Below are 27,308 nucleotides of genomic sequence, written 5' to 3' on the forward strand. Positions count from 1 at the left end.
AACAGGCTGGTTAACCAGCCTGTTAATTCAAGACTCACTTCCTCTAGAGTAATCCATCCCAATGAATGAGAAGTCAGGCAAAAATGCCAGGAGGCTCAAACACATAAAGGAAACACACAGATGAAGGAAGTAAGGATAGGTAACCCGGGAAGCATACAGAGATATTGTCCAAGCATCCAGGGATGAAGTTAGGAAAGCTAAAGACTAAATAGAATTGAAACTGGCCAGGGATATCAAAGACAGCAGGAAGGGTTTCTGTAAGTACATCAACAACAAAAGGAAAATTAGGGAAAATGTTGTCCCACTGCTGAGTAACATGGGAAACTGGTTACACAGAAAATGGGAAAGGCTGAGGTACTGAATGCCTTCTTTGCCTCAGCTTTTACCAGCAAATTGAATGCTGCAATCGTCTGCTCTGCTGCAGAACATGGCTACATCAGAGCTGGTTATATCAACTACATTATTATTGCTACATTAGGAAAATTTGTAAACAGAGTACCTGTCCAAAAAGTATGTTTTAGCTGTTGAGAATTTTAGCTCAACAGCTGATCACATCTGCCGTACTCAAGTGTAACAACTATTTACTTGGTGTCCTGAGGAATACTTAGTGTCCTGAGGAATACCTAAATTATATTTACTATATGAACAACCTTGTAGATCATCTTCTGTGTGATCACTGCAACACAGCACAGTCTTCTGTCAGGATGTCCTGAAAAGAGTTCATACTAGGAACCTCTTAACAGAGACTCATGTTGAACTATATTTGATCAAATGACACACTAGTGTCCTTTTAGATTCCAGTTGATGACTGTGCACTACAGTGCTGGTAATATTAGCTGGCTTTAATCAGATTTTCAGTGTACAATAAAGTACATAGGCACACATAAGAACCTTTCCACATTTGAAACAGGCCATATATATCTATATATCCATATATAGATACATATATAAACATATATAACATATCCATTTGTTAATAAAAATGTGCAAGTATTTACACACAATTCATTTTTGTGTTTCGTGAACAGTGTAACTCACTAAACAGGGTATTGGTAGGCCAGTAGGATATACTCTTGATTCTCTAGAAAGTGCAAGTGCTTAACTGTGTGTTAAACAGCATAGCAAACTAATATCTGAGATGCCATTCAAAATATAAGCATAGCGTCATTTACTTCCATCTCTCTAATTTAGATATCCTTGAAAACATGCATTAAACAAATGCTTACAGATTATACATACTTCTTCATTCCTTGATAATTAAGTAATGATGTAAACTGTTCAGTAAATCATAACATTGTGAGGACCAGACAGCAAACCTGCAGTGTCATTTGTGAGGTTTAGGACATTTAAATAAGAATTTTTGCAGTATGATTTGCTCTGTCTTCTGTATTTAGGAGCGCTAGAGACCAAATCCTTTGCTACTTCTTTATTTTGCTATTCCAGAATAGGTTAATCTTACAAGCTTAAATTCCCATTCTGTCATGGCATGGGGTCCTTCCACATTTCCCATGAAGCTGCTTTACATATTTTACATGCCAGAAGCATGAATAACATTGGTATAAATGCTAAAGGCAGAATAAATCTCTTTTTCTATCTGTGAAAGCATCTGAATGCATACTAGAGGTTTACTAAAGTCAGCAAGAGTTAAATACATGCTGAAAAGTTAAGTTAAGCAAGAAAATATTTCTCTTTGCTGAACTGTGAGCTCTGTTGTAAAATGGAAAAATTATACTCAACCCTTTGAGAATAATTCTCTGTGGTATAATGCTTCATACTTTGAAGAAATGAGATTTAAGGTATAATTTCAGTGTGTCACAATCTCTTTCTGGGGCATGTATGTATCTTTTAAGCAAAAGCAATCCTTTTCTGATTTTAATGAGTTTACCAGTGTCTGAATTAACAAAATGAGGAAATAAGAATGAGACAATTATATTTTTAACATAACTTACTAAGAATGTTAATTTCCTCCAAATATTTCTTCTATTTCCAGATTTTTTTCAGTTTAAAGAAATAAAAATGTAGCCTCTTTTATGAATTTGTCATTAATATTTTTAATAGTCTATATTTCTATGTAGAAAACTATTCCCAAAATGTTAATTATAAGTTTAAATATTCTGTATAATAGATTTTATGTACTAGATTAAAAAAAAAGTAATAGTCTTCATATGTAAATATGTAATGTTTATCAAAATGCATTGCTTCTTGATCAGATTACTGCTTTGTTCTAAACACTAGATGATACAGATATCTGCAGGTATGTATGAGAATGTCAATGACAGTTATGAATACTATTTTTTGATCAACAGATATTTCCTGGACTGATTCTGTCAGACATTAAGCCTGCCAAAAGAATGAAGTTCAAGACAGTCTGCTATCTGCTTGTTCAGCTCATGCACTGTCGTAAGATGTTCAAAGCAGAGATCCCTTTCTCCAATGTCATGACGTGTGAGGATGACGATAAGGTAATTCATATGGACTCTAAGTATCGGTTTCAGGGTCACATAAAGCAGACCTGCTCTGAGTATTTGTGGGATGGCCTGGCCAGCTGCTTCATGTGTTCCTGCTGCGGCTAGAGCTATCTAATGACCACAGCAATGGGAAATACATGCAGCCATCTCACACTAAAGACAAAACTTAATTATACCAGGTCTTACATTTGGAGCTCCTCTTGAATAAACCAGCACAGGTGTCTTACATGGCTTTTATTAAGGCCTTCTTTCAAAGGAATTAGAGATTCTGAGGCTATTTATGCAATTACTAAGAGCTGCTCTTTTGCATCACGAGTCCACCCACAGTCTGACACTGATAGCAGCAGATGCAAAATAAGAACATAATTTTATATCTCTAGGTGGTTCTCTAAAAAGCAAAAAACTGCGTAGTAAACAAAACCCTTTAAGTCCCTAATACAAATATTCAAGTCCCTAATTATCAAATACAGTTTTCTTGCTTTTGAATATATTTTAATGCCATAGCTCATGATTATTTTATATGCTAGTAGACCCTGGTGTACTATCAGAAATTTATGGAGAAAAAAAAAACATTTGAAGACTTGCTCTTTCTATTTTCTTTGCCGGCAGGTGGCAATATTGTATATGCTGCTCTACCAGTGCTCCAAAGCAAGAAACGTGTGCATTGGAAATCAGCAATTCATTTTGTATTTGACTGCTCCACTTCTTGTTTTATTTTTTTAATTATTATTATATGAATTATGTGCAGTTACTGAAGATTCAATCTAAATCTTACTTAAAGAAAGAATTATAACTTTTCTAGTTTGTATTTTACATGCGCATGGGGGAAAAAGAGAGAAAATCCTGTTAGCTCCTTTAAAACACAATTTCAGTGAAGAATTTCAGAAACTCCAGATTCACTTTTGAAATAGGCTGATACAGGGACTTCGGTATGGCTTTTCAGTTGTAAATTAGTGCTTTTTTTTTTAGAGTATTTTTAAAAAGGCAACACACATAGTCTTTGAAACATATGCAGTTCTCTACAATGATTCTAATGTGTATGTATGTATAAATACTGTAGTATACACAGAAAATCCAGATATGGTTTTCCCAGGGTTCAGATGTGTTATTCTTGTTGTTGTATTTTTTTGTTTTGTTTGCTTGTTTGTTTTTCATGTGAGAACATATACAGTGAAGTTCTGAAATGCTTTCTCTATCTGAACCAGCTATTCCATATTCCAAGCTTTTGTACCTGATACACTTTTAACATGGAGTATGATACATGTTTTTAATATTAACGCACTGTGTTGCAATCCAGGGTTTCTTCAGAGCTATCAGTCCTCTAATCAGTTAAAGCAAGGTTTGTCTATAAAGGCTTTGAAGTCAACACACTACTGCAGTATGTATTTAATTATTTCTGAGTAATATAAATAGAATCATAGAATATTCTGAGTTGGAAGGGACCCACAAGGTCCAACTCCTGGCTCCACCCAAAAATCAGACCATGAGTAGTGCTATGACCCTGTCCTTGGGAAGCCTGTTTGAGTGCCTGACCACCCTCTCAGCGAAGAACATTTTTCTGATATCCAACCTGAATTGTAAGATGTAATATCACAAGTGCAGCTCCACTTGCATAAGAGGGCACAGCTGTGGTTATGCAACCCCATGCCATGCACAAGGTATTCCCACATACTCCCAGCCTGCCCCAGAGGCCTCCTCCACCATCTAAATAGGAGACCAGGCAGTGTGCTCAGGCACTGTTCTCTGGACTGTTCACACTGCTGAAGTGCTAGCTTGCACCTTGCTCTGCTTTGAACTACCCTGTGTAGATGTCTCCAAGACAGACTTATGGCCTGGTTCGTGACTCTCTTTTATTTAGGATTTATAGATAAAAATATTGTCATTAACAGTCTGGGCAAACATAGGTACATACATACACACCAGCCCAAGAGACAGGCTTATTCTTGATCATAGATAATACATCATATAACTTTACTGTATGAAATAATAACAGAAGAAAAAATAAGAGACTTAAGTAATTATCTGTGAGCAACACCTAATTTGACTTAGCACAGTAACTTTGACCCTATTTTAGAGTAATAGTTAACAGTGTTTATTTCATTGTCTACTCCCATTTAAAATTTTGAAGCAAAGAAGCATTTTTAAATTATTTTTATTTTTCTTAAAGAAAGCTGTTTTGCTCATCCCTATGTGCTCATCCCTGTGGTTTAAATTCAAATTATTAAAAATTCCAGCAGATATTTTTGCCTCACCTGAAGCAATACATATGTTAACTTTTTTATCTTTATGAACAGCAAAACTGTTAATTCCTGGCAATATTCCCTGACAGCACATAGTTTCCATATAAACTTCTGGGAGAGCTGGTAGATTTTGGCCTGTTTGAAAGGTGTTCTGCAACAGAACAAATTTATGGTTAGAAATATTTAGAATAGTTGTATGACTCTCAAATTAAGATTTCTGTTATGGTTAAATAAAAGCAGAGGATTGGATTTGAAAGCTCCAATCCACATATGTCCATACAGTTAATTTTCATGATGAAATAGCTACTTCTTGCACCACATTCAGCTTCATAAGTAATAGGATCTGATAGTTTGAAGAAAAATATTTCAATTTGTTATTATATAAAATATTTTTTATTTTTCATAATTGATTAATAAACTACTCTCTACATATGGAGACAACAAAACAGGACTACAGTTGTAGTCCATTGTTTGTTCAATGATGAGGATCTTACAACTACTTTTTGTGGAGTAAGACAGGAAAATGCCATTCCCACAGAATTACTTAAATAATGAGCACCACCTCTTTTTGCCATCTGGTTTAGAAGGATTTATTTTTGTAATATATCCTTTAAAGAGTGGGCTATTAAGTATTGACTGCTCTGAAGAGAGAAATTTATAACAGCTTGCTGACAGACTCTACTGATTATAAACTGAGCCAATGGAGTCCTTTTCCCTGACCAAACTCATCATTTCCTAATGTGTTGAATACTCTTCCTGAACTCCGCAGATGTTAAATAATACACATATATAATATTATGTATATATATATAATATAATGTGTATATTATATTACATTTATATTACATTATATATATTATATAATTATATGTATATATTATATTATTTGTATTTTAAAAGTTCAACTTTAGTGAGCTGGGCTGTCAAAACCCATTTGGAAAGTGAGGCTTGACCCTTTCTAAGCTGAAAAGAATACTCAATACTTTATTCTTCATGCTAATTGTTCAACATGCTAATTATTATATGACTGGGTTGTGGGTTTTTGTTTGTTTGTTTGTTTGTTTGTTTGCTTGTTTTGCAAGATTGGCCTACATCTTTATCACTGTATGTTAAAAAATTATGAAGTTACAAGTCTGTTTTGTGAAAGCCCTGATCCTTTCAGTGTGTGCTGACACATGGACAGTCATACTAGTGCAGATCTAACCATAGTGGCTTGAATTGCAATGCCCTCAACTGAAGGTTAGCACCATTGTAGCTGAGATGCTGCTCACCATCTCTGTGAGTGTTCTAAACTCTCTCTGTGAGACACATTGTCTAAAATTCCTTTCAGATATGCTCTGCAATAAAGCTTTTGCACTGACAAGGACTTTGAGGGATCATCTTTCCTGTTATGCTATGTCAGCCTTGAAGGTATGAACCCCAGTGAGGAGCAGTTTAGCTCTGATAATTTATTAAACTGCTCCATCCAGATGTGCAAGTGGCCTAAAAGTGCATACTAAAGAGATCTTAACAAGAGAGCTCTCGTGTGAGTTACAAATAGGAAAATCTGGGATTTCTGATCCTCCAAAGTCGTATATGGTCATCATGCAAGAAGTAATGGAAAAATTTATTTCCAAATATATGTTGACACCTTGGTGGTCTTGGCCAGTAGGACTTTTCTTGTGTCATGAAGAGCATGGCTGTCATGTCTTTAAGATGTGCAGGGCTCTGTGTCTTTCATTAAGATAAAACTTCTAACGATTTTGCTAGGTAAAGTGACTTTGGGATCAAACTGTTTATCTCTTCAGTGGAAAAGAAGTCTCAGGAGAGTATGTAAAGAAGATTTCTGCTGATGAGGATTGAAATCCTGGAACACAGTGGGAATATGATCATCAATTCTAAAGAGATCAGGATTTCACCTAAAAAGTTTTTTTTTGTAGTTGTTTTTCTTAATGAATTCCTCATATTGACTGTAAACTTGGGATAATATGAACACAATAAATGTCAATGTTAATAAAAGTCTGTGATTTTTTCTTAATTTCTGCTACAGAGGAGAGCTTTAAGGACAGCCTCTGAAAAACTCAGGAATCGTTCCTCTTTTTCTACCAATGTCGTATACAACACTCCTGGAACTCGAGTAAACAGATACATCAGCCGTTTGATAGAAGCCCGTCAAACTGAGTCTGAGATGGCTGACTTGAACTTCATTACCCTGAAATATAAACAAATTGAGCGTGAAAATAAAGTAAGTGTTTTTAAAATTATTTTTACTGATTTCATTGACTGTGAGCCAACTAGCATTTTGTTGTTGTTGTTGTTTTAGACAATATTTAAATTCTACTCACTATCTTTAAATAATCTGATGGATTATCTTTTAGCTAAGAAGGCCAAATTATCTCCACCTTCTATGGAAGCACTTGGAAGGGAGAAGAAAGATCAGTATCTTTCTACTCATCAAGCTCCTCATGCTGTCTCATGGTGATGTGGCTGCCTACTTACTCATTGGCTATGAGAAGGCATTAATGGAAGGCAGGATGCTTCCCTCTGCATATGTAGCCTCTTATCACAGAATTTCTAGGTTGGAAGAGACCTCAAGATCATTGAGTCCAACCTCTGACCTAACGCTAACAGTCCCCACTAAACCATATCCCTAAGCTCTACATCTAAACATCTTTTAAAGACTTCCAGGGATGGTGACTCCACCACCTCCCTGGGCAGCCTGTTCCAGTGCCTAACAACCCTTTCAGTAAAGAAGTTCTTCCTAACATCTAACCTAAAACTCCCCTGGCGCAACTTAAGCCCATTCCCCCTCGTCCTGTCACCAGGCACACGGGAGAACAGACCAACCCCCACCTCACTACAGCCTCCTTTGAGGTATCTGTAGAGAGCAATAAGGTTGCCCCTGAGCCTCCTCTTCTCCAGGCTGAACAAACCCAGCTCCCTCAGCTGCTCCTTGTAGGACTTGTACTCCAGGCCCCTTACCAGCTTCGTCGCCCTTCTCTGGACCCGCTCAAGCACCTCCATGTCCTTCTTGTAGCGAGGGGCCCAAAACTGAACACAGCACTCGAGGTGCGGCCTCACCAGAGCCGAGTACAGGGGGACGATCACCTCCCTAGCCCTGCTGGTCACACTGGTTCTGATACAAGCCAGGATGCCGTTGGCCTTCTTGGCCACCTGAGCACACTGCTGGCTCATATTCAGCCGACTGTCCACCATCACTCCCAGGTCCTTCTCTGCCTGGCAGCTCTCCAACCACTCATCTCCCAGCCTGTAGCTCTGCTTGGGGTTATTGCGCCCCAGGTGGAGGACCCGGCACTTGGCCGTGTTGAACTGATGTGGATTGATCCAATCCATTCTATAAAACAAAGAAAAGCTTAAATCTCTGGGCAAGGTTATGACCTCATACCAGTATAACTGTGCTGAAAGTGGTGGACTTCTTCCAGAAGCACATAAATACATATATAGGAAGAGTTATCAAAGTAGAACTGTTTGTTCCTACCTTGTATGTTTTTATTATTATTATTATTATTGTTTTGTTTCAAAAAATAGAAACATTTGGTTTATTTGTTTGGTTTTGTTTTTTTTAAGAAAAGGCAAAAGTAATACAGTTTCGGATTAGTTTGGTGGTAACATTTAATTCATTTTTCCACTGCAAGTCACATCATAGTCTAAGATACTCTGTGAGTACTATTTCAAGATAGAAGTCTGTGTGCCCCATTGGACCCATTTTTTATTTATTTTTTAATGTCTTGAGCCTTATCTTTGATTTCAGGTTCCCATAGTGTTTATTATTTGATTTTGTTTGCTTTTGAAGTAAGAACTTTATTTTGCATATGGCAGGTGAAGTTTACTGAAGGAAGGGAATGTTTCGATTCAACTGTATGGTGTCTTTTGGGAATATTTAGAACTTTAAAATTATCTTTCATATGTTTAGTTTTGCTCTTGTTTGTTTGTTTGTTTTTTCCTTTAAATTGCAACACAAGGTTTAAAAAATCCAAAACTTCCTGGAACTGACTTTTTGTTTGTTTGTCTGTTGTATTGTTGTTTTTTAATTCAATTAATGTGTTTTTCCAGGCTGCTCTGTATTTCACACTTGTATATGTTTCAAATTAGACATGAGAATAGCCATTATGACAGTAATGTGTATATTTTATAATCTTAAACTAAATGCTGTAAACTCTGTCCCCTGAGAAAATACTGTATCTTGCAAGATGCAGTATATTATTCCTATACTAGCATCACAGGGTTAGAGTATGTGGAATCATGGCTTCAATTTCCTTTGATTTTAACTGGCATGTGTGTATCTCTACTGAACTGCTTGCTTTCTGAGGTTATAATCACATCCTAGTCACGAGTGTTTTTGTGTAAATTTAGTGTTACTCTAACAGATAGAACTGAATTCTAGCTTTTTATGATATAAATAAGGTTGAAATTTGGATCTTTCTGACAAAACTCTTCTGTTGTAAGGACTGTAGCTGGAATCAGGGACAATAATTGCTGAAAACAGAACCTAGTCTCCCAGTAGCACTTGCCTCCAGCCTACCCATCAGTGTCCTATCCTGAGTGTTTGAGGTGACAACGCTCCTTGAAGGCAGCACCAAAGGGTGGAGGAAGGAAGGAGTTCCTTCTCCTTCTGCTTCGAAATGACTGGCTCATTTTTGTACCACAAGATAAACTTATGCCTGGGTCTAATGCAGATTTGACTAATTTGAGGGTGAAAACTAAACAGTTAGGCCAACAAACAACTGAAAGAAGGCTATCAAGCAAGATCTTGCATAGACCTGCCTCATTCATTTTTTGTGAGAATTAAACAACAATTATTTGTATTTTTGCAAAGTGGGAAGAGACTTGTTCTATTTTAGTTTATAGCTCTTTCTTGCTGAGAATGGTTAATTGTGGGTGGCAGGGTTTGTATAAAACGCTCACTGTCTTCATTTCCTCCTTTTTCTAACAGTACCACCAGCTTCAGGATGAATACTTCACCAGTGCTGTAGTTCTCTCACTAATTCTAGCTGCCTTATTTGGCCTTGTCTACCTTTTAATAATACCACAGTAAGTTTCTGTCTTTTGCTATTATAATTCGAAGTTGAACATCTTCAAGCATCCTGCACAAAATCAAAACATTCCTGTCTCTGAAAATGACACCAAGGCCAGTAGCTGCTCAAACAGGGGATTGTCTGTTGATCTTTCCTCAGACTGTTATCTCATCTATTTATCTAAATGATCCATGACATAGAATCATTGAATGGCTTGGGCTGGCAGGGACCTTGAAAATCATCTAGTTCCAACCCCCCTGCCATGGGCAAGGACACCTACTGCTAGACCAGATTGCCCAAAGTCGGCCTTAAACTCTTCCTGGTATGGGGCATCCAAAATTTCAACGTCATTGATACCTTATTTAAAATGGTTTCTTCCCTGGTCTCTTTTGGTTTTGATGTTTTCTTTTCTTTTGTTTTGTTTTCTTTGTTTGTGGAAAGATTTATTTGGAAGTTGAAAAGACCAAAATCTGCTAAAGATTTTTAATTTAAAGGTTTTCTACACTGCAGACACAGATGTTACAGCAGCTTTTCTAAATTTGTGTCGGCTTTGAACTAGCCACTTGCAGTCTGGGCTGCACTAAGGCAGATATAACCAAATACTGTGGTTGAGGGGAGGGGTGTTGGTACTTATTGTTAAGTGATATAATATAGTGATTAATTCAAGTTTTGCCAGTTCTATGTAAATGCTTACTAAAGAAAAAAATATTAGATGTCATTTTCAAATCGACAAGTTATAAGTAGATGTGATTGTTTCCAAGTTATAAAAAAAAAAAAAAATAGTATTTTTTTTTAAGATGAGAATATCTAAACATTGAAAATAAGCTTCACTCACTTTTACTAATTATTAGGATTTCAGTGGAAATAGAACTGGCCACAGAGTAATTTTTTTGAAAATCCAATTTAAATCCAATCTTTCCTTTTCACAAATCTCTAGTCAGAACAATGCTTACTCTTATATGGTTCTATTGTTTCTAACTGAAAGTTTGAAAGTAATCTTTTTTACTTTGATAAGTCACCATATAATTTTTAATGTGATACCTGTCACCTGAAGAATTCAAAATCACTTACAAAAATCATGTTGTTTCCATACTAACAACCTCTGTTGACTGACTGGAGCACAGTTGAAAACACCTTCACCTACTTCTGAAGTAAGGCCCAGCTGCATTACACAGCAATTTAAAGCAAAGATAGACAGAGCATTAGTGTCATTGAAAGTAGAATGAGTTTCCAAGAATTGTGTGCTATGGTAGTTGCTAACATTTACAAAAAGTAGGAATCACTTTAAAAAGAGATAGACAGATATTCAGCGTAAGCTCTTGTATAACACATGCGGAAACTCCAGACATAACTACTGCATGCCAGGAAAATGGACTGGTTCATCGCTGGGCCAGTTAGAAAAGCCTCTTACTGAACAGTCGCAAATTCTCTCTTCCAGTGTGTCTGTGAGCAGTGGCTTTAGACAGCAAAACTACAAGCTTGCCCTGGCTCTTTCCTTGCTGTGACACTAATGCAACCATGAGCTAGACTAAAACTCTGGAAGTATCAGAAGATTTCTCATCTCCACAAAACTTGGAGTTCTAAACTACTCACTTGCCAAAAGTACTTGTAAATATGACTAGGAATGCAAAAGCCAAGAGAAGACATGTCACGTGTTACTACAGTGGAATAGGTGATAATAATGGTGTTTGACATGTATCACAGTATTCCAAGAAGGAAGTTCAAAATCTAAAGACAATTGTTGTAAGATAGTCACTTGCTGCGTAAAAACATAAATGCAATAGGCTTGACATTTTCACAATTTCTGTGTTCATCTCAGCAAAACAGCTAAGGACACAATTATATCCCTAGTTGGGGTTGGTGGAAGAAAGTCTATGTTTCTGTTGACTTTAGCTGTTCAGTTATGGATGCACACATATAGCATAACCACTAAAAACCTTGATTATGAACCTTGCTAATATCTTATGCTGGGTTGAATTATAAACAAAAAGAAAAGCAAAAACAGCAGTGTAACCCTTTGTTACTGGTGCCAATCCAAATATCTGTCAGGGTCCCACTCAGCACTTGTTGTCTGTTGCTGCCTTGAAAGACATTGTTGCAGTCCCCTGCATCTTCTTCTTGCATGTTATATCCTAAATACAAGACAGTTATCTTAAAATGTAGGGGAGTCTGCTATCTATTAGTACTTGTATTTAGAATCCACATTATGACATCATCTAGAGTTCCTTCTTGGTTCTAAATAAACATACTATACAACAGCATTTTCCCTGTCTGGGTATTGATAAATTCTTACATAAATATGAATATGAAATCAAAATCAAATGTTGAGATGTTTTACTACAGAATAGTGCTGTTTTTCTTCTACTGTTACAAGAAAACATAAATTTTTCAAGATTAAGGGCAACAGATATGTTGTTTTCACAAGACTAGAAAGGAGGGTATGAAGATCATTCTATGTTGCTTTTATATGGCCTTGTTCCATGGCTGGCATGGGGCCAAGCTGCACTTGAACATAAATCAAAGCACCAGCTCTGGTGGATTCATTTTTGCTAGGTTGCTCACATCTATAAAGTACTGTTCCAATAACACTGGCTTGCTGGAGGATGGAAGCTCTTGGCCTGTATCCCTCTTCTCATGAAGAACACACCTGTTTTGAAAGACCAGAAGAAGGAAGATTAAGTCTTAATTATAAGACTTACTACAGCATCTTTGCAAAAGCTAAGATTTTTCTTACCATTTGAGAAAAAAAAAAATCAAAAGAAGGGAATTGCTCTGTGTCAATAGAAGTGAGTGCTGTCCATTCGGATTTTATTTGACCTGTCCATTCTGATTTTATTTGACTTGATAAGTAACAGGCTTGACTGGCCTCTGATTTCAGAATCTTTGAGAAGGAGAGATTAGAAGGGAAAAGCACCAGGTAGCTGTTACACAGCTGTCAAGGCAAAATAATTGGATTGCACTCTCCACTTTCCATATCATCCTGTATTAGTCTAAAATTAGGAAGTGTCTCTCCTGACACCCTGTAAGGGTGACTTTTTTAGATGATTTGGTCTCCTTGCTGTGGTCAGAGTGGGTACTATGTACAGGAATGTTTACTGATTTCTCATCCTTGAGAGAAGTGTATTTCACTGTGAGCTTTTCCCTGCAATGGTTAGCTTTACAGTAAGGGTGAGGGAAGAGATCCTCCAGCACTCATCCAACACCATTTCAGAAGGACGCCTGTGCTGTTTGTTCTCATATCTACTACTAAGTTGGGTTGAATTACTTTTACTGTATTTTGCTTTTAGGAGTACCATAGTCCTTGTCCTCCTGGTGTTCTGCATATGCTTCCTAGTTGCTTGTATAATGTACCTACATGTCACACGAGTACAAGTAAGTGATTTAAGAATATTTTATCATTCCTTCTTTTACTGGCTATGCTTTGTTTGTGTTTTGGACTATGAAGCCGTCAATGCACACTTGATAGCATCAGAGTCTGAAATCTGTGTGCTTTTCAAGCTCATTGCTAAGTAACATATTAGGCACTCCAAATCATACAAAATGTTTCACTTGAATGTGGACCTAAAGGTATCCATGAGTAATTTTTGAAGCAGTATAGCATTCAGTGCCATTAATGCTATTTATTTTTGTTTCTTTGTTTTCTTCTTTGCTACATCTTCACTGAGTACCTATCACTGTCTGAATCATTCCAGTGCCCAGATGAACGGCTGCTTTCATCCGGCATTTTCTCTTTTCTGACAATGAAGCATGCTATTTTACCTTCCATTGCAATTGGTATCTAAATATAAAGTGCTGCTAACTTCCCCCGTGTTTTTAAAAGATTTCTTGTCAAAGCGTCAACTACTTTGATGCTAACATACAATGTTTTGCACATGCAACCTTTGGCTTTTTCAAGAACTTTAGAAATTATTAATCCTCCTGCATTACATTTTCACAACAGTAATAATGAAGAAGGACAGTTAGCTGTTGTAGGCAAGAATAAGATCAGCCAGATCAGAATAAGACATCTAAAGACTAATTTTCTGATGAAAGACAATTTTAGTGGTTTAAACCATTTTTAAAGACATTAATTAGGAGAAAATATACAGTTAATCAGCAGCAATTAACACACTGATTTTTTAGTTGAAAATATGCCCTTTGGCAGGAAGAAAGAAATTGTTTTCATGGAAACATAAATAGTATATTAGCAGAGTATCTGGTACAGAGCAGATTTTTTTATAGACCTACACATTTTTAGGGGAGTAATTTTGATGATCTCCTTTGTTTCATAAAGGCACAGTAGTCTAACATGTGTTGTTCTGTGTATGAACAGTAAACACAGATGAGTTTGTAGGAAATTGCTCCTCTTTATGCCATTTCCCTGGAACGAGCACAAACTTAAGGTTAGTTCCAGCAGTCCACAGGATTTGAACTTCAGATTCCCCTCAAGATCCAGTATTTTACAGGACCAAATCCAGTATTAGAAAAATAAAAATACATAAAAATTCTGAATAGAACAGTTTGAAATTTTGTGGAGAAGTTTTGTCTTGTATAATGAATAAAAGTTAACTAATATACTATGTATAATGAATATAGAATTATGAACTGGGCACTCTGTAAATTGGTATTCTGGCATTTATTTGCTATTTTACATTTGACAAGTGACTTTTGCATCTCACTCATAAAATCACTATAATAATGTTGAACTGTACTGGTTACCTAGTATTTAGGAGATCTGACAGTAAATCTTTAGTTAATAAAAATCCCACAAATGAAACAAAGGAAATGAAACACAAAATGCTTTATTGTGATGAAAGAGCAAATTTCAAAATGACCAAAAGTCAGAAATATAAAGCTTTTATGTGACAGTCAGAACTTTCATTCAGACATCTTACACATTACCTTTTAAAGTTTTATTTGCCTTTTTAACCTAGTAGCCTACCATGTCATCAATTATAACATATATAACACACACACACGAAAAAAAAAAGTCTATGCAAATGGGTCAGGACCCACTGATTTTGAATCTGTGTTTTGCTTTGTCGTTATTAACCATGCAGCATTATCTTTAGACTATGGGAATTCCCAGCATTTTATTATTACTGTTTTGACCACTGTAACTGATTCCATTGCAAACTGAATTAATGATACATATATTTATATATTTCTTTTATATGAAATCATTATAAAGGTATTTTATTTGTGTGAATAAAAATACAATTCTTGCCTCCTGTATGCATAAATTTTGGTCTAGATGGGTGGACACCTTGATGGGTAAACAAACAGTCTGGATGATCAGATTCAGAGTATAGTGGTTAACAGGTCACACTCTACCTTGAAAGCAGTAATATACCAGAATATTTTATTGATGCTGACTAATACTTAAACTGTATTCAGGTGTGACAAATTAACTCATGCCCATCCTATTCTTACCCAAATTTACTATTTATATTACATCAAATGTTCCCCATTTATGCTTATGTGTGCTGAATCCACACTGAAGCCAACATGTACTCTCAGATCACACGGGGGTTTTATTTTTTCTGTAATCATTGTATTTTCATGTTTTGCAGCCCAAATGAAGTTGATTCATCTATAACTGTATCAGACTTTGAATTCTGTGTTCACATATACAGAGGAAATACCTCTCCATATGTAAAAGGAAGGCAAAACATTTAATTACATAATTTCTGTTGTGCCGAGGCCACAAAAGCTCCTCTGTGGGTACTATGGTGCCTGCTGGAAACTATGCTTTTGCTGTTGGTGATGAGTTGAACATCTTTAATTCAGGAATTGTGACTTTCATTCAAAAATTATGTTTTTGCTTGTTTAATTTATCTTAAGCCAAATCCAGTCTCAGCCCACTCCTTTTAAGGGACACAGGATTGTTCCTACTCTGTAAACTTGATTCTTTCATACACTTGATTTTTGCCCCTTGAAAGGAAGGGGCAAATGGAGGAATGGAGGAAGTTCCATGGTCTGAAATAAGTATTGTGGATCCCCTAAATAATAGATGTCTCAAATGTTCTCAGTGCAAAGGGAAAAGAAGGAAAGTATCTTTTGGTGAAAAAAAGTGGATCTCTACATGTGGTGGTTTCACGTTGAGGGCTATCCAAGCTCCACCAAACCAATCTTTCACTCCCTCTCCTCAAGAAAACAGGGTGAGAAAACATGATGAAAAAAAGCTCAAGGGTTGAGATAAGAACAAGGAGATCCCTCACCCATTACTATCACAGGCAAAACAGACTCAGCATAGGGAGAATAATGTTATTTATTGCCTATTGCTAAGAAGAAACAAAAAGCAAACTAAAAACACCTTCCACTGCTATCTCTCTACCTCTATATATCTATATACCTCTAAATACCTCTGCATATCTCTACCTCCTCCCCCTGAGCAGCACCAGTGAATGGGGAATGGGGGCTGTGGTCAGTCCATAATGCTTCATCATCTGCCACTCTTTAATGGTCAGTCTCTGCCTCTGTTCCAATGTGGGGTCCTTCCCACATACAGTCCTTCCCAAACTGATCCTATATGGGCTTCTCACAGGCTGCAGTTCTTCAAGAACTGCTTCAATATGGGTCTATATCACAGAGTGAAGCCATTCAGGAACGGATTGCTTAGGTTCCCCATGGACTTCATCTCCTGCCAGACCACCTGCTCCTGCTCCTCCATGGGCTGCAGTTCTGGCCCGAAGTCTGCTCCTGAGTGGAATCTCCAGGGGCCGCAGCTTCCTTCAGGCTGCTTACACCTGCTGCAACATGGGGTCCTTCATGGGCTGCAGCATGAAGATCTGCTCTGCTGTAGTACACCACAGGCAGCAGTTGGACAGCCTACTCCATCATGGGCTTCTGCAGAGTCTGCAGGGGAACTTGTACTCTGGCAACTGAAGCAACTCCTCACCTTCTTGGTCACTGACCTTGGTGTCTGCAGGGTTGTTTTTCACTCTCTCCCATCTGCTGTTGCACAGCAGTTTGTTTGTTTGTTTGTTTTTCTCTTCCTTAAATCTGCTCTTGCAGAGGTGCAACCAATGTCACACACTGGCTCAGAGCTGGCCGGTGGTAGGTTCGTTTTGGAGCTGGCTGGAACTGGCTCTTATCTAACATGAGGCAGCTTCTGGACTCTTCTCACAGAGGCCACTACTCCTCCCCCCACATCAAATACTCTGCCACATAAGCCCAGTACAGCTGAAACAATCATAAGTACTACACGCTAACAGACTTGTTGCTTCTCTCACACTTTTTGTCACTCATTTCATGTATGCTCCACAGCAGTGAGCACTTCATACTTCAGTGTTGGAATTGGGGTAAAAATGGAGATGAGCAAGAGATTCACAAGACGCCATTCCACTAAACATTTTTGTTCTCTGCTGCTCTTTCTGCTCTGACAAATTCAATATTTTAAATGTGTCCTTATAATTAAAACTATCCTGGCATTTAATGTGACTATTATAGTAGAAGACACAAATAGCGCTGAAAGATTCCTTGCTACCATAGTATGTTCTCTTGAATCACTATTTGTAGCTGATAATTTACAAGGCAATATGTGTTTTGAGGATATTCCCTATGGGAAAAAAAGTCAAATGCCATCATAGATTACTGTTTGCATTATGAGCAAGCAGCCTACTAACCTTTCAAAGAGTTTTAATTATAATAAGAAATAATATATCATAATAACAATTTCAAATGTATTACACCCAAACGCAATTATCATTAAAACACGTATACACAATTATAACTGCATGCTTGTTTCATAATTTACACTGCAGGAAAAATTCTCATACCACTTTGTTCACTGTAAAAAGGTTACTAAACAATAGTTAAACGTGTTTTAAAATATATTTTTTTAAATGGTTATCTATAAATCTTTTTTTCTCTTCCTTAGTGTTTTCCAGGGTGCCTGACAATACAAATTCGTACCATTTTGTGTATTTTTATTGTGATATTAATATACTCTGTGGCTCAAGGATGTGTGGTGAGTATTTAAATCAAATATTGCCTAATTTAATATTATGTTTAAGAACAACCTGTTACATATACCATTAAACACATACCATGTTATGGTGTAGTGGACTCCTACTTTTTTGATTATTCATGCACACAGAGCATGTTTCCTCAAAATTAAAGACCTTTGCCATAATTTGAACTCTGCTGATTATATGATCCACTGAAGCTTCTCCTGTATGATATGAATTTGCTCAATACTTCAGAAAATTGAGCTTCTTTTACAGCTAGTTCTACATGGTGGACTTGAATGTCAGATGGGATTTAAATTTACACTTAAGTATTTGGCATTTAGTTGCCTTGTTGAATTCCCAGCACTCAATTTTGCCATTTTGGCTGCTAATGCTTGTGTGCACCCAAGCAAAAGAATCCACACAAAAATAGCATGCTAAACACAAATGGAAATGATGAGGAGGTAGAGGTCTCAAATCCTGCCTCTCTCTGAGATTTAAGCAGTGTGTTCTAAGCAGTAGGAAAACAGTGATTTCATAATTCACAGTACTGACTGAGATGCCACATACCTTATTTTATATGTTTTTGTTTTTTTAAAAAAATTCACTTTTCCCTGGACCTCCTCTGAGAAAATCAGTTTGATCCCCAATGAACTGAATAGGCAGAAGATCCTTGTCTTGATCCAATGTCCTGAGACGTACCAAGATTTCCTGATGTTCAGACATTTCTGGGAATTCTAACATCAACTGTGTGAATAAAAGCACAGACATATATGAGATTCCTAATGTGCCTATAAGCCTGAAGAGATGTGTAGTGCCTGTAGGCTAGCTAGCATCTCAGCAAGACGTCTGTATGTCTGACTTTTGAATTTAGAAGAATATTATGTCAGCTGGAACCTTTGTAAATCAGCCTCAAACACCTGATTGTTTGACCAAGTGAAACCATTGCCATTTTTACTGCTTACAGATGGTGAAAATGAAATGCAGAACTTATAATACCTAGAGCATCCTCAAACATCAGTGGAGGAAGACAGATTAGAATTTAGTTCTGGCCTCCAAGAAGGGTCATCCAATTACAACTTACAAATGCATATAGCTTTATCCTTTATTGAAGCAGAAAGAGCCTGTAACCACTGAAATGCTTAGAAGTGTTTAATGAGTAGAAACCATTAGTTCCTGCAAAATAATGCCTCCAGATTTCTCAGCTAGCAGAGAAGCTAGGTGTTGAGATTTTACTTAGTTAAGAGCACATAATGTTTTCCTGGAAGGATTGCGCATCATGTACAAAGTTCTCGTGCAAGTCTGTGTTTTCAGATGACTGTAGTAGCCTTTTCAAGAAGGACATCAAACAAAATCACATAGAAACAATTTTTCACCTCAGTCTCTATAATTTCATAATGTTAGCCATTATGAGTTTAACTTACATTTTATCTGTTATGTCTCATCTTTCTGAATTACTACAATCCCCTGTAAAATATATAGCTTAATAACCTTTCAGATTGTCAGTTATTTTACAGCATGCTATAAAATTTCATTGTGAGTGGTCAGGATAAAATAAAAGGGTCTAATAACACACTTCAAAAGAGAAGTTTAAGTACAGGGCAAGGCTTATGTGGCAGTGCCTGTTAAAATCAGTATCATACTACAGTCCCACTCTCCCTGTTTATGTTAACTCTAATCCTCTACCGTAGTAAGGGATGAATGTTGGAGTGCAGTTAAGTCTGGAGCTCTAGGGAGTTGCACTGTTTCACAGCAATTCCTCCCTTCCTTGCCTTCCTTGTCTGAAAGAGATCTGTATATGACATTGCCTTTGGAAGAATCTGATTAAACTTCCTCATGTTTACCATGGGAAATTCACCAAAACTTCCCCACACCCCCCAGCCAAGAGAGGAAATAGAGCTCTTCAGATAACTGAAATGGTATGGATAAATAAAGACAAGATGTTGTATTTGAATAATATGTGATAACAAAATTAGCTCAGAGGTGGAGAAAATATATTATTCATTCTTAGCTTTTCAAACAGAGATTAAAATATCTTTTATTTTATATTTAATTGATTAATTGAAATTGATAAAGCTTACATAGTTTATAAACAAACACATTTATTTCTGGGTTGTGTGCGAGAGCATTTCTAACCCAAATAACCACATACAAGGTTTACTGAAGTTCATAACCCTTTCAGGTTGGCTTGAGAATCTCTTGGTTTTGAGCACTGAGAGGGAAACTATTCAACTAATCCCTGACTTTAATTAGTTGGACCTGCTGGCATCTAATGAACAAAGCTCGTCTCCCACCTCAAACTGAATAAAGCATTCGAGGAAAAGGAGAGAGATTTTATTATAGCAGTGAGATGGCTGGGAACTCCATAACAATTTCTTCCCAATTATAAATTAACTACTGTCAGTGCCCACAGCAGCTGTATTTCTGTTTATTTCACATTTAACTTACTTTCTTCCTTTTCCCTTCTCGTATTTTTTCCAGGTTGGCTGCATGCCTTGGGTTTGGAATACCAATTCCAGCAGTTCAATAGTTATCATTTCTCCTGGTGGAACAAATAAAACGATGAATGAACTTCCATGTGACACAGCCCACTATGCTTTTCTTTCCTGTGTAGTGGGGACTCTCACCTTGGCAATATTTCTACGTGTATCTTCCTTGCCAAAAATGATTCTCCTGCTTTTTGTTACAATTTTGTACATAGTTATTCTGGAACTCAGTGGTTATAGAAAAGCAGTGGGGTAGGTATCCTGCAAAGTTAAAGCAATGCACATTTCATTATAGATAGTCATTACATTTACTATTCATTTGTGAATTGTGCTTGAGCATTCAATGCTGCTTAAGGCCTTATACTCTGTAGAACATGAGAAATACTTAAGCCATCCTTTCTCTAGCAACTGTAGGATCTAGTAATACCAATCATCAGTATATAAGCTTTGGGGAACTAGCAATTGTTGCTCTATTATTCTGAAGTTTTATCCTACCATACCTCAGCTCTTTATGCTGCAGTATAATTGAAATATGAAACAGAAAAAAAAAAAAAAAACTCTTAAAAACTTCACTTTCATATTTCAGCACCCGTCAACCAATTCCAACTGTATTTAAGCTTTTGAATTTTGAGGGGTTTTGTATTTTCTAAATAAAATAATGCACACATATTACGATAACGTATGTCATAAAGTCCTGAAGAAGTTGAATGTTGGTGTGATGCAGTCATAGTACTGTCATGTAGCACCCTACCAGTATGAGCCTTTTCAGAAAAGGCTAGTGATTAGGCAGTACCCACAGGTCCCAAACTAAAGATTTTATATTAAAAATATAGATTATTTGCTATTAGAAAACCTGGAATAATCCATTTATTTTCCTTTTATTTTTAAGGGGTGGTTCCTTTTATATGCGTGGCTATGAACCAATACTAGCTATTTTGCTGTTTTCTTGTGCTTTGGCACTGCATTCCAGACAGGTGGACTTGAAGCTACGTCTGGACTACCTCTGGGCTGTGCAAGTAAGTCATAGGATTTCTAGTACTCATGTACATGGAATTATGTCTAACTTTATGAAACTGCTTACAAGTACTTTCAGAAAAATCAGTAGAACTAAGACAGTCAAAATCTTTCATGTCTGTTGGGGTTTACAAAGAAAAGTTATTAAAACCTTCTTTCCAGAGATGTATAAATTTCACTTGTTTTGTAGAAGTGATTTTTTGTTTGCAATTGCTCTAAAACAACATATCATTAGCGAAGTAATATATCTAAGGTACATTATGAATGCACGCTAGATTTCAAATGTGGGAAAATTACTGCTACCAGTATAAACTTGAGATAAAGAAAATAAATCCATGTTTGCTCATTTTTATTATTATTATTATTATTTAAATAAACTTACGTAGATACCCCCATGGGGCTTTTTTTTTTTTTTTTTGAAAATGCATTTCTTAACTATCATATTCACAGGAAAAAAATATAGAAATTATATTAGCTATAAGCAGAAGTGTCAGGAAAAGTCTGCTTCCCCTCACTCCCCAGCACTCCTATGCCTACTTCCAAAGTGTGTCACACTGACCCCTGAAGGAAAGAGGAAGTTGAAGAAGATTTAAGTTTGGTTTGATGGAATTTGGAAGTTGTCATTATGATAGATCTTACACTTTTACACTCCTGTATTTCATACAGGTTACTACCTGTTCACACCTACATGCTGTTAACTATGTTAATTGTCATAGGTGACTCCCTTCTGAGAGGAACAGAGGACCCCATAAGTCAGCAAGGCCCTAACCATAGGAAGTCTGCTGCCTCCCTAGGGCCTGGGTCAAGGCCATTACCAGGACACTTCCTGGCCTGGTTTTCTCCTCCGATTATTATCCATTACTGATGATTCAGGCTGGCAGCGATGAAATCATTGAGAGAAGCCTGAAGGCTATCTAAAGGGACTTCAGGGGATTGGTGTTGTTAGTAGATAGAACAGGAGTACAGGTGGTGTTTTCATCTATCCCTTCATGGCAAGGAGGCATACTGACAGGACCCAGAAAACACAGCTGATAAATACATGGCTGAGAGTTTTGGGCCCTTCACTACAGAAAAGACATCAAGGCCCTGGTGTGTGTCCATGGAAGGGCTACAAAGCTGCTGAAGGGCCTGGAACACAAGTCCTATGAGGAGCGGAACACAAGTCCTATGAGGAGCGGCTGAGGGAACTAGGGTTGTTTAGTCTGGAGAAGAGGAGGCTCAGTGGAGACCTTATTGCTCTCTACAGCTACCTGAAAGGAAGTCGTGGGGAGCTGGGGGTTAGCCTCTTCTCATAAATAACTAGCGAGAGGACAAGAGGGAATGGCCTCAAGTTGCACCAGGGGATGTTCAGGTTGGAAATTATGAGACATTTATTCTCAGAAAGAGTGGCTTTGGAACAGGTTGCCCAGGGAGGCGGTGTAGTCACCATCCCTGAGGGTATTTAAGGAAAGGTTGGATGTGATCCTTAGGAAGATGTTTTATTGGGCAATGCTGGTGGTAAGGATATGGTTGGACCAGATGATCTTGCAGGTCTTTTCCAACCTTAATTATTCTATGATTCTACGATGCTATGATTCTATGTTGTTACGGGAACTGTCTAAATCATTTGAGTGCTTGCTTTTACATGTAAGATCAAGACTGCAACACATGGGTTAAACACATCCATGGCATTACTGTGCTACTTAGAATGGAGAAATCAAGAATGACTTAGCTCTATTTTCTTCTACTCATAAAGTTTTTCTACCTAGCAGTTAAGTTCTGTTGGGAGTTTTTGTTTGTCTCAATGTCCAAAACCATGTCTACCTCTGTGTTTTACTTACATATTTGAGTGTTTTTTATTTATCATTTAGTTATTATTTGAGTAAGCTTTAAATTATTTAAAGCTTACTCAAAAATTTAAAATTTTATCTATTTAAATTATAGAACTTTTGTCAAGTTCTATAATTGCTGAGGACTCCATGTTGTTTAACTGAGTCTAGAATGCATGACCACTTCATTTTATTATTTTTTTATGACCCCAGTATCTATATGTGCTATGCCTGTCAGACTCCAAAATTTGTTTTGGACCAAATAGTCTGTGTTTGTTGTGGTGCCAACTATAATTTCCAAGAGGAAAAAAATATCCCCTGACTTTGATACTCAGAGTAGCACATGACTAGCTAGCTGGACAGCAGCCGTCTTCATATTCTCTTGCACATAGTGGAGGTGTGTGAGTGCCGTATGATCCATAGTTCTTGGTTCTCCATGGAAGATTTATTTAATGTACAATAAATAATAATGTATATCATGTCTTAATTCATGTCTTAATGAATGTTGACCTGGTTTTCACTCCAAGGGCTATTTAACAACATGCAGAGGTACCACTGTGATGGCTATTACAGAAGTGTTTATAGTGTTTACCTTTCCAGATGGGTGAGCAAATAAATAAATAAATAAATATTTGTATTTATTAGCATAATAAAAATCTGAGTATTAAAAGCTCTGGGAAAATTGTTGGTAGGAAATAGTATGTGTTAAAATTGCCTTTGAATAATAGGCAGACTCTAAACTACTAATTGTTTAACAACCATTAAGAAGAGACAAGGGAAAAAAACATCTTCAGTGATGGTTCTCCTCAGCTCCTGGACTGCAGGAGTCCTGTACATGGTTTAACAGCATTCTTGGTCATGTTTCCCTGTGGCTGAAGTATTATTTTTTCATTAAATATTAGGCTTAACTTGGTTATCTTCTCAGTAGCAGAATTTTTAGAAAATTGTTCACATAAATGCACATGATCTTCAGAAATTTTCTTCCATTTTACAGGGTGAGTGTAGTGGTTCGTTGTGCAAACACTGAATTGCATGAACTACTAATAGAGCTGGAGATTCACATATCCCAGTTGCCAGCCAGTGCAGTGTGAAAGACTTGAGATAACATGGTGCAAGTTTAGGAAGTTCTGCTGGTGCTAGCTCATGATTGGAAGAACTTCAGACTCCAGGGCTATTCTGGAAGTTCGCATATTTTTAGTAATCTGATTGCAGTGCTAATCCTGTAATAAATAAATAAATAAATAAATAAAATCTCTGATGAATAAAACAATTAGTGGCATACAGCTGCAATAGAAAGGCTTTTGTCAATATTTTTTTGATTTACTTCATCATGAACCACAAACAGTCTAGTACTAACTAAATGATATTTTAAAACTGAAAGTATCCTGCAAATTATGACATTATTAAGAAGAATATATTGTTAGATTCCCAGTGATCTATGCTAATATTAGAGGAAAGCACCAAACTGTGTTTTGAGAAAAAGCAGACAAGCAAAGCTGACTTTTAAAACTGCATTTATGAGAAAAGTTAATCTAATGCAAATACATCTGTTACATAACAAGAACAGAAGTAATGCAGCAAGTTTTAGGTATACTATGTGATGAAAAACAAACGAACAAACAAAAGAAAGCATATTTTCTAACTGATAATGAGTCAGTAAAACATTTATATTGTACTTACTGTTCACATGTCATTGGTCATAGAGGTTCTTTTTGGTTTTGTTCACTTTTTTCTGTGTCAAATTTCACTTTTCTGAATATCACAGTATTTTCAGAAACAATTATTTTATTTTATTTTTTTAAACAGGCAATGGGAAGATAATTTTGGTTTTTACATAACACCGTTGAGAAACTTTATGTGCCTCATATGACAATAGCTGTAAATAGCAAATATAAGAGCATTTCCCTTATTTATGACTCTTAATCACTTTTTCATATATAAATGAATCAACAAAGCTAAAAATAAAAAACAAATACAACAAAAAGTTCATGAGGAAGCTAAAACTGACACAAATGTGTTTTTTTTTATCCAGGATTTGTAACAAGAGGAAAGTAAAAATAATGCTATTATGTTACTGATTGTTGCATTCTTTAGGGAATACTAGAATATCATTTACCTATCTTTTCTAATGTGTTACACCTGTAAGAAATATGTATTCTATGATTGGCAGGCAAGACTTGCCATGTGTACATACACTTTGCGTCCAAAAATCCTGTCCTGCAGACACTGTGATGGGTCTGTTCTCTGTGGTTTTAGTGCCACCTTCAGGTACAAGGATCATGTTTCTGGAGCACCAGTGCCCAATTTCTTTTTAGCTGTATCCTGAAAAAGTGGATTTCCATGTGATAACTAGTCAGTTGGTGGCATTACTACTGCATTTTTATGCCTATTAAATAGCCATCTGAGAGCTCAAGTGATAAAACAGTACAGACATGTACTGAACAGATATGTAATGAGTTACCAGCAATGTATATGCTGTGGGATGCTGTGTGACTGCATAAAATGTGATAACTGCTTATTATATTGGTGTGAAATGCCATAGTACCAAAGAACATTCTAAATTTTTTCACCAGATGTGAAGAAAAAACAAAGCTTCCTTTTAAATACTGCATCTTTTCAAATACAGTTAAAGTCTGCAAAATGACCTAGGTGCCACGAATACCAAACAGGTATACAAAAAGTAGCATGTTGAAAATGATATCACTCATGCCTATGGATTTTGTTTATTTTTTATATTGTCAAAATAATCTATCTTGTTTTTTGAACCAGCAGCTACTGTGTGAATATCATGGTAGCAGCTTTCCTTAATGAGCCAACAGGAACAGGGACAAATACATGAAGATTTGGTTGCTATTTAGCTGCCTGAATAATATTTCCACCAAGAATGTAAACACCTGTGATCTGTGTTATTTTATTCTTTCTGCAGCCTCAAGTTCTCCTCCCTTTGCAATGTCTATTTTGCCTGGGAAAGGGTGATGCCTATACATCCTTTTATCTCAGCTACTCAAAGAGTAGCTTTGAGCTCAGGAGTTCATGAGTCACAAGGAGAGAAGAAAATTTTCATTTGCATTTCCCTGAAAGGCAGAAAACAGGAAGATCAAAAAAGGTCCAGAAAATATGTCATTGGTTTGCTTTCCTCCTCAGAGGGCTGTGTGATAGAAAGTGAAAATCAGAATGTAGGGCTCAAAGCACCTCTCAGAACAAGGAGCAAATAATGTTGTGGAAGAGTTTAAGAAGGATTAGGCTGGAATTTGCAAACCTAGGAGTTCCAAAATGAGATTTCTATATAGTTAGTATTTTTCAGGTAAAGGATCTGATTTTTAGAATTGCTTCCTTATGTGTGGCCCTCACTGGCTCCTGTGACCAAAGTCACTTAAAATAAGACACAAGAACCTTGAGTAAAATAAGACACAAGACCTTAGCTGTGTTAACTCTTAGACACTTTCTTAATGCTGTCATTCTCATGAATTGTAGAATCTCTGTTGTGCACAGGAATTGTGTATGTATTCATGACAAATACTGTTGTAATTAAAGACAGCCGTAGAAATAATTATTTTTACATTAAAATATATATTAATTTTTAAATTGCCTTTCACTCTTGAGGATGTCCAAATATAAAACAGTTTTCTCTGTTAAATCTGTTTTACCAGGTCAGTTTCTATTTTACTGCAAAGTGTCATAGATTTGCTTTAAACACTGGTGATTCTCTAGGCTTCCCTTTTTTGAAAGGTGGTTCAGATAGTGCTGTCAGTATTTCTACCTACCTAAAAAAGAAGTAATTCACCTCTAATGTCAATGTGACTTAAGGGGAATTATTAATAGCTTTTTAAGAGTGCTCATTTAAAGAGCAGAGGTCCATGTGAGACACCAATACACAGTTGATTAAGCCCTGAAAGTAGTCATCAGCCTAGTGACTTTAGAATTAGTAAGAACTTAAAAGTAAAAAACCCCTGATGCTACTGTTCTCACTCTACTTCATAGAAATTGTTTCGCTCAGTTTAATTTCAAAGTATGTTTTTGATGGTTTCAGTTAATTTTTCTTTTTTACATTTTGGAAAAGATTTTCTTTTCCTTTATCCCTACAGGCAGAAGAAGAGAGAGATGATATGGAGAGAGTCAAACTGGATAATAAACGAATTCTCTTCAATCTGTTGCCAGCACATGTCGCACAGCACTTTCTTATGTCTAATCCAAGGAATATGGTAAACCAAGATAAGGTTTAAATGTATGGTAATGTTGTATAAATGTGACCATTTGCAGCTTGGGTCAACTTTCAACTGTATGCTTTCAAGAAAAGCTTGGACTTATAAAATTGCATTCAAATTAAAATAAATGGGTTTGTAAAT

At 36.5% G+C, this 27,308-nt stretch overlaps 1 protein-coding gene across 1 annotated transcript in view; it reads left to right on the forward strand.

Annotated features, from left to right (window-relative positions):
- Positions 1 to 27,308, forward strand: part of ADCY1 (adenylate cyclase 1) — a 163,668-nt gene that overhangs the window by 116,401 nt on the left and 19,959 nt on the right. The window contains exons 8-15 of the mRNA XM_021268899.4: positions 2,307 to 2,462; positions 6,738 to 6,932; positions 9,642 to 9,739; positions 13,011 to 13,095; positions 17,585 to 17,674; positions 20,136 to 20,392; positions 21,030 to 21,156; positions 27,048 to 27,164. Coding sequence (XP_021124574.2) covers positions 2,307 to 2,462; positions 6,738 to 6,932; positions 9,642 to 9,739; positions 13,011 to 13,095; positions 17,585 to 17,674; positions 20,136 to 20,392; positions 21,030 to 21,156; positions 27,048 to 27,164 — 1,125 coding nt within the window. The remainder of the gene's footprint in view (positions 1 to 2,306; positions 2,463 to 6,737; positions 6,933 to 9,641; positions 9,740 to 13,010; positions 13,096 to 17,584; positions 17,675 to 20,135; positions 20,393 to 21,029; positions 21,157 to 27,047; positions 27,165 to 27,308) is intronic.

The sequence above is a fragment of the Anas platyrhynchos genome, chromosome 2 (genome assembly GCF_047663525.1).
Source record: "Anas platyrhynchos isolate ZD024472 breed Pekin duck chromosome 2, IASCAAS_PekinDuck_T2T, whole genome shotgun sequence".
Taxonomy (NCBI): domain Eukaryota; kingdom Metazoa; phylum Chordata; class Aves; order Anseriformes; family Anatidae; genus Anas; species Anas platyrhynchos.